Source organism: Capronia coronata (genome assembly GCF_000585585.1).
Source record: "Capronia coronata CBS 617.96 chromosome Unknown acBCG-supercont1.1, whole genome shotgun sequence".
NCBI classification, from domain to species: domain Eukaryota; kingdom Fungi; phylum Ascomycota; class Eurotiomycetes; order Chaetothyriales; family Herpotrichiellaceae; genus Capronia; species Capronia coronata.
In genome coordinates this window covers 2,789,127-2,804,549 of record NW_006912893.1, presented here as the reverse complement: position 1 = coordinate 2,804,549, position 15,423 = coordinate 2,789,127, and the positions used below count along the sequence as shown (strand labels likewise).

Sequence of the window (15,423 nt, the reverse complement as noted above, 5' to 3'; positions counted from 1 at the left end):
CTGGAAGGTTTAACACCTCAGGCACAAGAGCTACCGCTCAGTATCAAGATACTACTACTGCAACCGGGTCCAGGTAATTAATGTCTGTAGGGATGCCCATCACTGCATTATTGCTGCCCCTTGCCGCCATCGACACTGCTGACAATTACCCGCATTTTACTCCGCAACAACTGAAGGTACCGTCAATGCTATTACTCCGAACACCCAAAACTGCAGTGGCGTACCAAGCAATTCTGGGCAGGAAAGACGATCCAGCTCCTTGTCCCGCCGGCCTCTACTCCCGAACGCTCCTTGTCATTCCTACCATTGCACCCCAACCTGACGGATGTCGAGCCAACACAAAGTGCCTGCGCTTGGTTTCGACACAAACCTCGTCATGTGTTGTCCGCGCAGACCACGGGAGCACCAATATGTCCTAGTAAGCAACGGAGTAGCCCGAGGATAAACAGAAAAAATAGGATGGATATGGTATTATGCGACAGAAAGAGTCCAGAAAGAAGAGGGGCCCGAGCGCCATAGTACATCACTATCACTGGTACAGACTTGATGGCTTCAGGGTTCAATTAAATGCCGGCTCAGGAGGCCGCCTATTATTGCTTTTACCAGGGACCTACCACACTACTGATTATTATTATGGCGTCTTCCTACTGGCTTCCTTTGCCCCGGCGGTCTTGGGAGCTCCCTAGCCTCCTAAGCTTTCAAACGTCGCTAATTTCTGGTCTTTGCGGGGTGGCCGCCACCACCAAGCTTCTTCCAGTCTAGGCGTGATTTGCTTCATCCAGCCTCTGGAGGTATAGGGCTCGTATAGGCTCTCGTGACCCCCCCGGAGAGTCAGTTCGCTCCCCGTGCAGCCTATCACGCCCTCTATCGCCCCTCCACTCTCGAGTCAATGTTGCATCCTCATTGCTCGTATACCGATTTCTTCTCCATCCGGAGAACCACATCGCACCCAATCTGGATCCCTGCTGCTGTCAGCAACGCCGATATCGTTGCTGCTCGTCACACGCCTCAGCCAAAAGTCGACTGACTCCCTTGGCCGGGGCCTTTTGCGCCGGGCTTGTGACTCCTTCAAGTTGGACGCATCGATCCTCGACTACAAAGGAGACCCGCTGCCCGCCAAATGCTCCCGCATTTTTTTTTCCTTTCCATATAGCAAACAAAATATTAAACCAAGCAAGGGGTAGGTGTTTTATCACTGAGTCCTGTGCTTTGCGCGTAGCAGCATAGAAGTCTCTTGTGTGAGATCGTGTCACTGCTCATTTCGCAAGCATGCGCTTTTCTCTAGACGGGTCAAGTAAGTCAGATCGAGCACGTTCGGACCTACATTAGACGATGACTCATGCTGGTATAGATGAGAAAACCCGCGAGGTTTACAACGACACCAATGGCCTAGGCGAGCATCAGTTGAACTACGATCCGGATCTGGCGCATCCAGCAGCAGGATTTCGAGATGTCGAGACCGTCGCCTTGCCGCCGGGCATGTCTGAAAGGAAATTGATCACCAAAATTGACCTGAGGGTGATCCCCGTCCTATCGGTGCTCTATTTGCTGGCTTTCCTCGACCGGACCAATGTCGCGAACGCCGCCATCTTTGGCCTGCAGAAAGATCTCGGTCTGAGTGCCACACAGTACTCGACCGCCTTGACCGTCTTCTTTGTATGTGAGAGTCGTGGCATTCTGCCGTCCAGGTACTGATCGAATACTGGCAGGTACCATACATCATCTTTGAAATCCCCTCAAACCTCATCTTGAAGCGCCTGAGGCCGCATGTTTGGCTTTCTATCTGTATGTTTGGTTTCGGCTTGGTCACAGTCTGCCAAGGGCTCGTTCAAGGCTATGGCGGCCTTATCACGACACGATTCTTCCTCGGCCTCTTCGAAGCAGGCATGTTTCCTGGTACGTGGTATTTCGCGCGTCGTGGACCTTCATGCATTGCAGCTACTGAGACCCCTTAGGTTCATTCTACCTGATCGGGATGTGGTATAAACGAAGCGAAGCGCAAAAGAGATACACTTTCTTCTTCGCCAGTACGACTCTCGCAGGCGCTTTTGGCGGTCTCTTGGCCTCGGCCATCGGCAAGATGGACGGCCTTCGTGGCTATCTTGGATGGAGATGGGTTTTTATCATCGAAGGGTCTTTCACCTGTCTTATCGGTATCATCTGGTTTTTCTTGATCCCGGACTTCGTGGAAGATGCAAAGTGGCTTACTGAGCCCGAGCGAGAGTATGTCAAACAACGGCTCCGGGATGATCAGGGCAAATCGGCCATTGAACGACGGATCACGACCAAAGACATCCTAAACTGCTTCAAGGACTACAAAGTCTTCCTGGGTGGCTTGATGTACTTTGGTCTCATTGTCCCAGGTGAGTTTTTGTTGCAACAGCCTTCCCTTTTCCAGAACATCATGCTGACCAGGTCTGATCTCTCAACAGCTTATGGTTACGCCTATTTTGCACCCACTATCATCAAATCCTATGGTTACAGCAACATCGGCACTCAGTTGCACTCAGTTCCACCCTGGGCAGCGGCCTTTGGATTTTCCATGTTGATTGCAGTTTTTTCCGACCGTCTGCGCCATCGATTTCTCTTCGCCATCATCCCCATTTGTATCGCCGTGGCGGGATTCGCGATCCTCATGACCGTGCATGACAACCACCACACCGAATACGGTGCTCTCTTCTTGGTCACGTCCGGATGCTACGCTGCAATGCCTATCATTGTTTGCTGGTTCACGATGAACTTGGGTAAGTGCCCCCGGGTGCCCCGACTACATTTCCACATCTCAGGGGGCGATCGCTGACGCAGATTGATAGGTGGACATCATAGACGTTCGGTGGGCACCGCATGGCAGGTAGGCTTTGGAAACATTGGCGGGTAAGTAACAAGCTGTATCGAGGCAAGGATCAGATTTGTACTGACGTTTTCTTTAGTATCATTGCCAGCTACAGTTTCGAGGCTGCGGATGCGAAATCATTCTTCCACAAGGGATACAGCATCTCTTTGGCATTCATCTCCCTGAGTGCCGTCAGCTGTGTCCTGTACTTATTGGCTTGCATGAGTCAAAATCGGAGCAGGGCGAAGACTCCTGACGTTGGCATTACAGAGTATGAGAAGGTCGAGCTGGGCGACATGAACCCAGACTACCGCTACATGTTATAAGCGAGATGCTGGAAGAAAAGTCCTGTTTTTTCAATGCCATCTAGTAGATGGTCCATCAAATCTATCAAACCGAATATTCTCAATCTTGATCGAGATTGCTCTAATGACTGATCGTGTGTGCTCGGTGTGTGTTCTCGGTGGGACCATGCGTGATATCAATCTGAGGACAGCCAGGTGTACCAACAGGACCAGCAGGACCAGGCATATATTATTTCTCTGTCTTGGTTACACGGACGATCAATGAGCTGTCGCAGTCGAAACCCCTCAAAGTCAATGTGCATCTTGCGCCGCGAGGACCATCAAACCTGATACTCAATCGCAGCGCGGGTGTGAATATTTACTTCTTACACGTGGTTCAGTATCAGGAGTTCTCGACACGGCACTCTCCGACTGTTTCTGCGGCTCTGCCATCGATGGCAGGGCGGAATGAAAAACGAATGTGCCGGAGAAGAAGGTGTGCCGACCAACCAACAATCCGGCTAACCTGATCAAGTAAGTGTCTACAAAGCGGCAACCCGCGCCCACCTTTGGACGACAACTTCACTCATTTCAATCCCACCACATTACCCGACGCTCGATATACCTGGCGATCTCCAGAACCCGCTTTCCCCTACGAATCGACGTTCTGCCGGTGCCCTATAGAGCAACTATGACTGCGAATGCGAAACAATGTCCTCCCGGCTCTTGGAACACCTCAACGTTTAACTGCCTGGGTCACAAGGCAGCGATGGCTGTCCTCATGCGTCAGATCCAAGGTCTGCCACCTGTGGTCTAGGTAGGGAGGTTCTCATGGGAAATGGACAGAAAAGAGTGGTCCTGTACAGGAGGAGCGAGACCTCTAGCAAGCGAGCAACTGGATTGGACCATATACTCTGACAGAGCAAATCCGAGCAAAAGCAAGACATTCCTACAATCAAGTCGTTGAGTTGAATCGAGAAATCAGAACCCAAGACCAGATTCAACGTGTATTTCATAACCCGATATTTCGCTGAGCTTCCAACACGCACGCAGCCAAGCTGAGCTGGACAGTGTTGCTGCCACACTTCGCATGGCAAGCAACTAACTAACACCTTTCTCGCGCTATGCTCTGATCTACTTCACTTCCAGTGCCGGTGACCAATCATAGACTACGATCTTAAAGCCCTGCGAATTGGGGTTTATAATGTTGTATCTGCCAAAAGTTATTCAACAATCCTCACCGGCATCAGAGCAAACTGGCACCGGGTCAGAAGGCGTGCATGGGTGACGATTGGGTCGACTAAACCGCACCGCGAAACGTTTCATCCTTAAAAACCGGCCACTATCTGACCGCACAAGGACGACTGCTGTTCGAATCCCCGTACTGACCAAGGACCCGCGATAATTAATGGAATCATTATTGGCCCATATGGACTACCCAGGACTCCCTCAGATTTCTCACGCTTTTGAAGGACTCTCCCCAAAGAACCACAGGCCTCCCGCGCATCCCACGCATCCAATGAAAACCCAGGTCTCCCAAAGGACTCCCTAAGATCCATCTACGATAAGATCGGCCCTGAAAACGCATTCCCGCCGCCATCCCCAAAAACCACCTCCCGGTGGTTTCACTCACTCATAAGCTCTATACAACTAGGCTTGTGAGAAGTGTTTTTTGCTGGTCTTAAAAGTTATTTCTTTCTGCTCTGGGTTCTCTCCCTTTCCGGAGATTTGGCAGTATACCAAGATCTCCGGAGTGGATGGTAAATCAGATCTCCTGGCGTGACTGACATACAGACAGAACCCAGAGGCAACATAAAACTCAGAGAGACGCGCAGTTCCATGCTCATGCTCTTCCCATCTATTGATCTTCTCTACCTGCCTGGCGTGTCTATTGGAGTACGAAAGAGAAGGAGCTTGAGTTCGATCTAGGTCCCTCACTTCGTTGAGATTCTTGCTGTACTGTGCCAAAAGGGATCTGGCTGGACGATCGAACATGGTGGCATTTGAAGTTTGTTTAGTTTTCACTTCCACATATATAGTATATAGAGTCAATAACTCGAAGACACCATACAAGTGCAGACCTATGATCTTCTGGAAGGGACAAGACCAGGTCGCTTCGCTGGACACTAAACGTCCACCGGCCTAAACATGCTCGCTTTTATGCTTGTCCGTAAAGCACCATGCTAGAGTTTTTCCAACTCCAGCCCTGAACTTTTACCTATGAGGTAGTATGCCATTCAGTGATAAACCGAACCTTTGACCTGGGAATATACGCCAAAAGGACGAAGCCTGTTCTTGCGTCCTGAGTGCTGCCACTTTTCTGGAGTGCCCATCGTCACGCGCACCGTGACCAGGGCTATTTCTCAAAGACATCTTTGATCAGATTCTTCTTGTTGATTTTGCCCATGGCGTTGCGCGGGATGGACTCGACGATCTTGAGTTCCTGGGGAATCTTGTAGTTGGCTAGCCTGTCCTTCAGCGCGCGCCTCATGTCCATGGCCCCCCAGGGCTTGCCACCACGGCCGCCAGTCAAGCCTTTGGGAGTCAGGACGACGACCGCGGCGACTTTCTGGCCCCACTGGTCCGAGGTGAGACCGACCACAGCGGCCTCGGAGACTTCGGGGAGTGAGAGGAGCTCACGCTCGACCTCGAGCGCCGACACCTTCTCGCCGCCGGTCTTGATGATGTCTACGCTCTTGCGGCCGCGGATGAAATACATGGGGCCCTTGGCCCATGCCTGGTCGCTTTTCCCTGTGCCAGGGACGTGCTGGCGGATGGCCACGTCGCCGGTCTTGAACCATTTGCCGCGGCCGTCGGTGGCTTCGACGAACTCTTGCGCGGTGGCTTTCGTATTGCGGAAGTAGCCGCTGAAAATGGTCGGTCCGCGCAACTGGATCTCACCCTCACGAGGATTGCCGTTCGCATCCGTCTCCTGTCCAGGCTCGATGACCTGGCCGGTCTCGGACTCTACAAGTCGCACATCCACCGATGGTAACGGCCAGCCCACGCTTCCATCGACACGGTCTTCAAACGCCAGTCCGCATGAGAGCGCCATTCCGACTTCCGTCATGCCGTACCGCTCGAGCAGGACATTCCCGCCACTGAGTTCGGTCCAGGCTTGTTTGGTCGGCGATGGCAACGCCGCGGATCCGGAGATGTTCAGACGCATATACTGTGGCGTGATGGCTGTGCGGGTTGCTTCTTGCATGTCTGGGTCCAGCGAAGGGTGGGTGGCAAGAAGTCGGTTGTAGATAGTAGGAACCACGGTCAGGAACGTGATCGGTCGTTTCGTTGGTGGGGAATGTGGAAGGAAGGGTGCGGCCAGCCGTTTCCATACCGTATCCGCGTTAAATGGGTACGCGAACTCCACAGCCGCGCCAGCCATCAGAGGCGTGAACAGCGCGTTGATGGTTCCGTGGATATGGTGGAGCGGCAGGACATGGAGGAGCAGATCGGATGGCGCGTAGTTCCATGCTTCGATCAGGGATCTGGCTTGAGCGGTGATGGTGGGTACAGACAACACTACCCCCTTCGGTCTGTTGGTCGTTCCAGATGTGTAGAGCATGAATCCGCCATTTTGCACGCTGTCCGGGCCAAACTTGACAGTCTCCGCCGACACCGCTCCCGTCTCGATCTTGGAGAGGATTTCTAATTGTGGGACATGGTCCAGGCCTGTCTCGACCACCTCTTGAGCCTTGGCTTGAAACTTCTCGGTTGACAAAAATAGCGCCGCCTCACTATTCTCGATGATATACCGCAGTTCCGAGTTCGGATGGGTATGGGCGAGAGGGAGAGCAATAGCGTCATGGGCGAGAATCGAAAGAAACGTCACTGCGCATTTGTGTCAACAAGATCTCCTCGACGAATGTGAATAGTTGTTCTCCCGCACCTACATAGTCATAGCCGTTCTCGGCCAGAAAAGCAATTCTTTCGCCGGCCAGAGGCTTCCCGCCGGCCAGCGAGGTCAAGTTATCTTTGGCGGCGGCCACATCGTGCAACAAGCTGCCGTAACAAAAGGTGCGGTCAGAGGCACTGTGGATGATGGCGGGACTTTTGGGATCATGTTTGGCAATGGCCTCGAAGATGGGCGTGGAAGGCAGAGTAGACGCCATTCGAGACTGGAACTGCAACTGCAACTGAACTCTCTTACTGAACAAAGGAGAGCAGCCCTGTCGAGGCGCGGACGTTATAAGACCAGCTCCGGAGTGTGATATTGCGGCGTTCAACCGCGAGGCCAAAGTGATGGGGCGCATCTCGTCAACATTGTTGGGCTCGCCCAACAGAGTTGCTAGTCTCGATCCTAGCCTCGATCCTCTAGCCTCAGGTATACTTGGACAAGAAGTGGTTAAGACCTGGGAAACGGAAAAGGGCTCAGCATCGGCAAATGTCTGAAGAACTGCAGAACAATTGCCTGCGGACTTTTGAGGGATGATGCAGTGCCAGTGGGGCTTTTCGCTCCACATTATTATTATTCGTTGATCTTTGGACACCGGGAATTTCCCCAGCTTGCCGCTTTAAACATCCTTCTCGCAGCCCCGTCCACATTGTATGTGCCTGGTATGAGTAGCCTTTTTAATCTTACTCGTCCATTGGAGGCTCTATTCGCAGACTCCGCCTATACATCCTCAATCTCGAACCTGACCAGCAGTGTACATCTCGTCTCCCGGCCTCTCAGATCCAGCATGCGGACGAAACTCCATCCAGGAGCGACATACATCAGTCTGACAGCAGCCACTGCGAAGATGGGGTTCCTCGAATAGCTGTCATCGCTTTTGATGAGCATGCGCAGGAACACCAGCTCATTGTCCCCGTACTCCCACTCGAGAGTCTCTTGCCAGACAGGATCTGTCGCTGGTGGGTTTTCTCCTTCGTGCAGGAAGGCGAGCTTGTGATGCTTATATGGTGTCGTCTTGCGTTTCGCCGGATCCTGGTCCAGATCGTCCGGATGGATCAGTGTGCAGGATATGTATGGCTTGATATCGTGTGCTTGACGGCCTTCGGGTATGGGGATGTCAGAAGCTCCTGCCACGTGAAGTCGAAGTCTCTTTCTTCTGCCAGTGGTGAGTTTCCCACTGCCACCAGGGCGGAGGGCTGCTGGCTTGAGAACAAATCCTTCCGTCCTGCTGAACAAAGCCTGGTTGAGCTGGAGACCCGCTCCAAAGGTCTGCCAGTTTAGCGCGCAGATTTGTGCCCCAAGACCCCAGAAGGGCACCGGATTGAGGTTCTCCGAAGATATCCGTGTGCCCTTGGGAAAGACGCGCATCAAGTGTTGGGCATTGTGCCGAGCAATCTTGTCGGTCTCAGCTGGCATATGCGCCCTCAGGGCGCTCTCCGAGATGTTGATCAGATGGTGGTGCGGACCATCCTTGATGCCAACTTCTCCGAACCAAGAGTTGTCTTTGGGCTTCACTGATTGAGCATACACTCCTAGTTCGGCCAGTTCCGGGATAATGATTGTGGCAGGCGTAGCCTTCTTCTTCTCGTTATATTCCTTGTGAGCTTGCTTTGCCTTCTCGTCCTCGTCATCACTGGAGCTGCTATCGTCGTCTTGGGGTTCGTCGGGCAGGTGATACTCGACAATGACGGCGATCTTGGAGCCCAAGTCTTCCAAACGCACGTGATTTGTAGAGCCTTCCTGCTCCGTGTGCCCTTTTCTTCTGACGGCTTCGCTTAGGAGACGGTCTCCCCAGACTTGCTTCATGACCTTGACCAGGCGCTGCTGACCATGGGCCTCGCAATGATTCTCCAGCGAGAGTAAGACAGGCGAAGGTCGATAGTCTGCTTGATTCGCGGCCAGTGTGGCTTCTCTGTCTACAACATCTCGGATCGTCTCGCAAACAGAGCGAAAAGTGATATGTGACACGAGAGTGTACCCATGCGTGACCTTGGGTTCCTCTTCATCGTCTTCACCGTCCCAGGCGTCGATCTCGACGCAGCGGGATCCTGTGTTGAGAGCTGTCTCATAAGCTTTAGCTGAAGAGGTTCCGTAGAGCTGGTGCGCAACCAGATAGGTGTTATGGCTGGAACTTATGAAGTACTCGGGCAATGGATGGGACCTATCAGTAATGGCTGACGGGACATTGATATGAGGTTTGTCGAGTAATGCCCGTAATGATTCAGTCAGTTGATTAGGGTCGTGCAATCCAGCCTCGTCCTTCGAGAGGACGTTGTGGTGGACAAGGAACGACCTCAGTGCATGGCTGACCCTAAGTTGTTCGCTCGTGATATCAGACAGGTAGGATCCATGGACACCACCTGCAATGGTGCTGGAATCAATCTTCTCACCCAGATCATCGGCATCGGTCTTGCCTGTCGACCTGGAGAAGGGATTGAAGCTGGCAAAACGCGACGACAACGTGGTCGGGCCTGAATCCGCCATGATGTTGGGCCTTTGGGCGAGTTTTCTGACGTATTCCACTTTGACGCAAATGGCAGAAACTGTACCTGAACAGTTAGATTGTTTATCCCCTAGAGTTATCTGGGTAGATTCCTGATCAGTCCAGAATCTAAATCCATGGGTTGTCACTGCGATGTGCGATAGATGGGGATGCTGTGTTGGCATTCATCGAGATGACTTGGAGTACTTCTTGGCTGATGACGCGGCATCAAAAGGATATCTGGCATGCAGCATCAGGCCGAGCACTGTGAATACCTACGAAGCTGACCTGAGGGACAAGTCATGTCAGATCAGATCAGTGATTCTCACAGGCCTAGGTCGATCAGGAATTGTATCTGCAGGTAGAGACCTCTACCGAATTCTGGCAGCATAGTCCCCTCCGAAAGGGCGAGCCTGCTGGTGGGACAACACCTCCGACAACGCGCAGAATACTGGCACAAGCATATTCGAGGGTAATCAGAACGAGATGTCTCATTGTCTCCAGAGCTTACACTGGTACGAGATCGCATTCAGGCAAAGCAAATGGGAGACGGGAGGTACACCATCTGTGGGGCACACATCCCACACTGAACGTTATGGTCGAAAGCGAGGCTTATCCAGCACACAAGTAACCGTTCTCCCGTAGTGCTGCGAACAACAAGCTTGTCATATCCATCGATTCCCTGAAGTCGCTACGAACCTGAATCAAATTGACCGCCTTGTCGCGTTTCCAATCCCCTCGTCACCAGCGAACATGACGTATTGAGATGGTGGATACACATGATATGGATTAGTATCTAAGGTACCTCGCTACCTAATATGACATCAAAGATCTACAACGATACCTAGGTACTTCACCACTGCCACACGACTTTATAACAGGACATCGGACAACAAATTCGCAATTCCATCGACACATCCATCTCTAGACATACAGTCAACCCTCAACATGGCTTCGGAGAAATATCCCCCTGCTGTGATCACCACAGACCAGACTGCTGAAGAAGAGGTCTGTCTGTCTGCCCTTCCCGAGCCAACTCACCATCCAGATGCCATGCACGTACACCAGACTGACAATTCTACCCGGCACAGCGCAACATTGAAACATGCAAAGAATACATGGCCATTGCATATTCGCCCCGCGAGAACAAAGGAGGAGATTCAGTGCGCCACCTCTGCCGCGATGACAGCTGGTTTTGGTCTCCAGCCACCTTTCCCGGCTGCGAGACGCCTATGGACTATGCGGCGTCGCATTCGATCGTGATGCAAAGTGTCGCCGACCTCCATATCATCCGGTTCGATCAGGTGTTTGCGAAAAATGGTCATGTCTTGCTCAGATATACCGCTGAAGGGAGTCACTGTGGGAAACCCTACAAAGGCATTCCAGCATCTGGCAAACATGCCAAGTGGAGCGCAGCAGCCATTTTTGAAGTCGAAGATGGAAAGATCAAGTCGTTCACCAAGGATTGGGACCAGAAAACAATGCAGGTATTTACCTCAACTCTTTCCCTACTTACCTGGGGTTTTGTTGACAAAGACAGATTCAGTTGGGATGGGCACCAGTCAAGGAGAGTGAAGACCCAAGATGGAATGCAGAGGCACTGGCGAACCCAGAGCGGGCGAGAAAGCAGAAGGAATGAGGAAATGGGAAAGGTCGAGAGAACAAAATATGAGTGCAGTGTCAGGGCTACTGCTCTACCGTACTGATACTACGGCATAAATGAGACACCGCAAATGCAATACTGTAGTAACAGAACTAAAAGAGAGTGTTAGCACCGTGCAAACACACCTCTCTTCCTCGTCCTCACCACAATCACCTATCATGCCCCAATGAGACCCTTTTCAACCTTGCGCAGCTCGACCAGGCCGGCAAGGCTGCTGACCAGAATGGCAATGAGTACAAGCACTTCCAACACGCCGATGGAAGACACGATCCGGCGAAAAGTAAGTCCTTCATACATTACACAGCATAGCATATATATGTACACGCAGCCTTGCCTCCCCATCTATGAGTCTGAGAATCCTTGCTTCACCTTCACACGAGGGATCTCTTGATCCAAGGCCCCTCTATTACAATGAGAGGCACTCCAACTCCGGCCTGTCAGCAGGGCCGAGGCGCCCTCAAATCCAGAAACAGACTCGGTGCCGTCTGTTCTCCATCTCTCTCGCATTTTATTTGCCCTCAAACCCAACGGTTGTGAATCAAAGTTCCACCCCTTTCCTTCATCATACCGCCAGAAAGAAGACACAGACATATACCATACCATACAATATAACGGTCACACTAACGGCTCACACCCCATCGAACAACAGGTTACAGAAGCATTGAATCCCACCGACCTCAAGATCCGGAACGACTCCCACAAACATGCCCACCATCAAGCCATGGCGGGCGCGACGTCCAAAGAAACGCATTTCTAGTACGTCGACATCTGACTTTGCTCAACCCCTTTATCTTCAACAAAGAATACCCCAAAACGATCCTCCAGCCCAGAGCCCCCTCCCCTCCCTTTCCTTACCACATTTTTTCTTTCCCCTTGCCCCAGAATAAAGGCGGACATCAAATGTATCCCAGATATCACGGAAAATGCTGGTGCCGAGGCCAGCATGAATGAGTCTCAGTGTCGACCATGTTCTTTGAGAGCTGAATATACCCTTCATGAGCACTTCCTCTCGTTCTCTCCCAGCAAGGGAACACTCCAAAATGACTGATCCTGCCTGTGTTTCCAGTCTCGACATAATTTCCTCCTCGTTCGCCTCGAAACCCCAACCGGCCAGACATCGAATGGTCTATTCTCTCCTGAAAGAGGAATTGGAACGGCCGGGCGGGATCCACGCGCTGCAGTTGCGCACCAAGACTCCCGAAGAAGAAGAGAAGTTACAGCGCTAGGTTAGGGAGATGGTGTCAGTGAATAGAAGAGCAGCATGGAGAGAGAGATGAAGAGCCAGTGAGTGCGTTTGCTATCTGCCAAACGATCACGAGAGCAAGGACGTACGTAAGTAAATAACAGCAGAGCCTTGACTGAGGGTTCTGGCTTGCTGGATGGCCCGAACTCGGTACCCTGTAACAATAAAGCTCGATCGATATAATGATAAATCACTCTTCTCGAGAAGTCATCCTGGAGTGTGCGATGCTGCTCCCCAGAAGCTACCATCAAGGCACAGCTAGGTAGACCTGTTCATCGTACTCTGATCATCTTGGACGTCAGAGATTCGGGATGTGTCACGATTTCGCGTCAAACAGGCGACAACGTGGTATCACTGTCCTCGAAGTCAGAGGATGGTCTCGGGACGCGGCGTATACGATGAATAGAGATCAAAACAAACACGACAATTAGCCTTGAGAGCCTCGATCGAGATCCAGCCACACCTCGAAAAAATCATGCTGGCTAGGTGGTAGGGGAGGATTGATATTTCACCTCACTGCCTCTCCTATCAAAACCCCGAATACCACCCTGACTCCGTCAATGCCTTGACTACACGCGTGGCATCGACTTGCCCGGTGTCTCCAAAAACCTTGGGTGTATTATTAGGATAAGGTACTTTGTCTCTAAAGACATGCTATGCACATGTCGCCCACCCCCGTACAACAAGAAACAAACACACACACAACAACACAAACAGGAAAACAAGATCAAAGCACGCTCTGCGCGCCGGCTTTTCCGAACATATGAGATCTCACCGCGCCCTCCCTGCCATTCCGTCTGTTTCATGAAGGGTTTTCTTTTTTTGGTAAAGTGCTGGTTGCAAGCCAAACCAGAGCCTTCGAAAGCTCGTTGGCACAGGAGAAGGCTCGAAACGTGGGAAAACTGGTCGATCGCGGCCAGAAACAAGCTTGCCCAGGGTACGCAAACACCATGCTGGTCGACGGAAATGGAAGGGCTGAGATGCGAACTGGAAGGATGACAGAGTAGTTTCTGCTGGGCTTGGGTAATACCCCAGGATCTTTCACCGACTAGAAGCCGAAGCTTGTTCGGGCTGGCCGTTGTTGGACGACTAATTCTTTGTAACCTCAACGACAACGACAACCACCACAATGATGATGATGATGATGAGGACTGGGAAAATATTAGCACGGACTGATCCTTGGGCAGATCGAAATACTCACGAACTATGCCCAAGCATATCCACTTCTTCCGCCGGGCAGCCCTGGCCTTGACCACTGCGCCTTCAAGCTCGACGTTGGCCTTGGCCACATTTTCCGTCACCTCCTCTCCTCTCTGTTCGATTTGAGTGACTGCAGGTTCCTGTTGCACCACCAATGCCTCAAGATCCTGGAAAAGTTGAGCAAGCTCAATCATCTGCCGTTCGATCTTCTGGATATCCTCGTGGCGCTGAGAAACGTTTCTCGCCACGGTTTGTGCCTCGCCACGGCGGTCGCTTTGGATCAGGGCGGAACTGAAGATTTGCTGATTGTTGGGATCCTCCACAGCCTCACGCACTTCGGCATCTGAAGCGTCTGGGCGAACGATCCGGTATTGTCGGGACATTTGCTCTTGTGACGCCTTCCGGAATTCTCGCTCGACCTGTTGGTATTGATTGATGGCGGTTTTCAACCTTCGATCGACTTTGCCGACTTGTGGAGCGTTGCGAGGATTCCCCGACTCCGGCTGTTGTTTGATGTTCTTGACGCGGCTCACGAGACCACGGTATTTGGTCATGATATTTTCTCCCGTCCGGTCGACTTCGATGCGCAGTGGCGACTGAGCGGACGTGTTTGTGTCTGCCAAATATCGAGATTGCAGGCCTTTGAGACGGTGCAAATCCGCTTCAATCTCGTCAATGGCTTGATCGACGGCTCTGCATTCATTGAGTATTCTGTTCGGATCGGCGCCATTCATATTCCTCATTTCTGATATCGCGGATTAGCCGGGAACCGACGTGTTTGCAGTGAGGAGTGTAAATATACCATATCCACCAGTGCGCTGTTCCTCATCGCCGTAGTAGCTGCTTCCTTGATGTGGCGCCTGTGGTCTACCGCCCTCCTGTCCGGAATTATCATTGTATCCTTGGCCCTCATCGTAATCGCCCTGAGTGTACGGGTTTCCGCTTTGTCCGTAGGGGTTGTAGGCGCTATATCCCTGACCGTCCTGCTGGCCATTGTAGCCTTGGTTGTACTAGGCTCAGCGTCAGTAAGAGAAAGACAAGAGGATGAGGTTGAGTAGGGTTCAGATCTGATGGCGGCGGTTCAGGAAGGTGCAGGACACCCCGGGCGACTGAGATTGAGCAAGGAGGCATTCTCGGGACTCACACTCATGATGCCAGAAGAGACCGGCACAGTTTTGGTGCGGTTTTAAAGGTGAAAAGTATCGTCCAGTGGATGGACTACACAAAAAAGTTGCAGGCCGTAGCAAAAGCAATAGAGTCTAAGGGTCTTCCGCGCGCAGCCACGCGAGCCCGTTGAGAAGATGCGACAAGAAGGGATGCAAAGGGTGAGAATTCGATTGAGAAATAAAACGGTGGTAGACGTAGGTGATGAAGAATAACGTAGAGGGCGGCGAGCTGAGTGATCACTATTACTGTTATGGTCAGCTCATGCTCGGGATGAGAAGTCGCAGGCTGGTTGGCGCAGAAGGGGGATAGTCAGTCTGGGCGGGAGCCTGTGCAGTGGTAGTAAAGGAGAGCTGGATCCCTGGAGGGAGGACAGGACTGTGATAGTATCTGCTCTGTTATCGTCCTCTAGACTCTGGGGGCTGTGCACTGGCACCGCACCGCACGTCAAATAATCGCAGGCTAAGCTCCTTGGATTTTAGGCACCCTCCAGGCTCTTCAGGCCCTAAGGAGGAACTCTTCTTGTCTTGAAGTTTAGGGTGTGGCAGTATTGGCAGTCAGCGCTTAACCCTTTTCGCCCTTTGTTCCCGACATCGCCGGCGCTGGTCACATCCTCTGGTCCTGAGCTCCTCGTCACAGTTGCTACAAATGTCCCTTAA

General features: G+C 52.0%; 6 protein-coding genes across 6 annotated transcripts; 3 read left to right on the top strand and 3 right to left on the bottom strand.

Annotated features, from left to right (window-relative positions):
* Positions 1-1,479: 1,479 nt before the first annotated feature.
* A1O1_00994 (uncharacterized protein) lies at positions 1,480-3,159 on the top strand (the record flags this gene model as incomplete). The annotated part of the gene is made up of 6 exons (XM_007721908.1): positions 1,480-1,656; positions 1,710-1,896; positions 1,956-2,363; positions 2,433-2,744; positions 2,814-2,874; positions 2,931-3,159. 6 exons carry the CDS (start codon positions 1,480-1,482, stop codon positions 3,157-3,159), a joined length of 1,374 nt encoding a protein of 457 aa, XP_007720098.1.
* A 2,314-nt stretch (positions 3,160-5,473) lies between these two features.
* On the bottom strand, positions 5,474-7,229 carry A1O1_00993 (uncharacterized protein; the record flags this gene model as incomplete). The annotated part of the gene is made up of 2 exons (XM_007721907.1): positions 5,474-6,948; positions 7,007-7,229. 2 exons carry the CDS (start codon positions 7,227-7,229, stop codon positions 5,474-5,476), a joined length of 1,698 nt encoding a protein of 565 aa, XP_007720097.1.
* Positions 7,230-7,732: 503 nt separating this feature from the next.
* On the bottom strand, positions 7,733-9,496 carry A1O1_00992 (uncharacterized protein; the record flags this gene model as incomplete). Its single annotated transcript, XM_007721906.1, has 1 exon — positions 7,733-9,496. The coding sequence occupies one exon, from the start codon at positions 9,494-9,496 to the stop codon at positions 7,733-7,735; it is 1,764 nt and encodes a 587-aa protein (XP_007720096.1).
* Positions 9,497-10,442: 946 nt separating this feature from the next.
* A1O1_00991 (uncharacterized protein) lies at positions 10,443-11,133 on the top strand (the record flags this gene model as incomplete). Its single annotated transcript, XM_007721905.1, has 3 exons — positions 10,443-10,502; positions 10,586-10,981; positions 11,035-11,133. The coding sequence occupies 3 exons, from the start codon at positions 10,443-10,445 to the stop codon at positions 11,131-11,133; spliced, it is 555 nt and encodes a 184-aa protein (XP_007720095.1).
* A 1,064-nt stretch (positions 11,134-12,197) lies between these two features.
* A1O1_00990 (BolA protein) lies at positions 12,198-12,383 on the top strand (the record flags this gene model as incomplete). The annotated part of the gene is made up of 1 exon (XM_007721904.1): positions 12,198-12,383. The coding sequence occupies one exon, from the start codon at positions 12,198-12,200 to the stop codon at positions 12,381-12,383; it is 186 nt and encodes a 61-aa protein (XP_007720094.1).
* A 1,106-nt stretch (positions 12,384-13,489) lies between these two features.
* Positions 13,490-14,750, bottom strand: A1O1_00989 (uncharacterized protein; the record flags this gene model as incomplete). The annotated part of the gene is made up of 4 exons (XM_007721903.1): positions 13,490-13,551; positions 13,602-14,345; positions 14,403-14,610; positions 14,745-14,750. 4 exons carry the CDS (start codon positions 14,748-14,750, stop codon positions 13,490-13,492), a joined length of 1,020 nt encoding a protein of 339 aa, XP_007720093.1.
* Between the last annotated feature and the right edge of the window lie 673 nt (positions 14,751-15,423).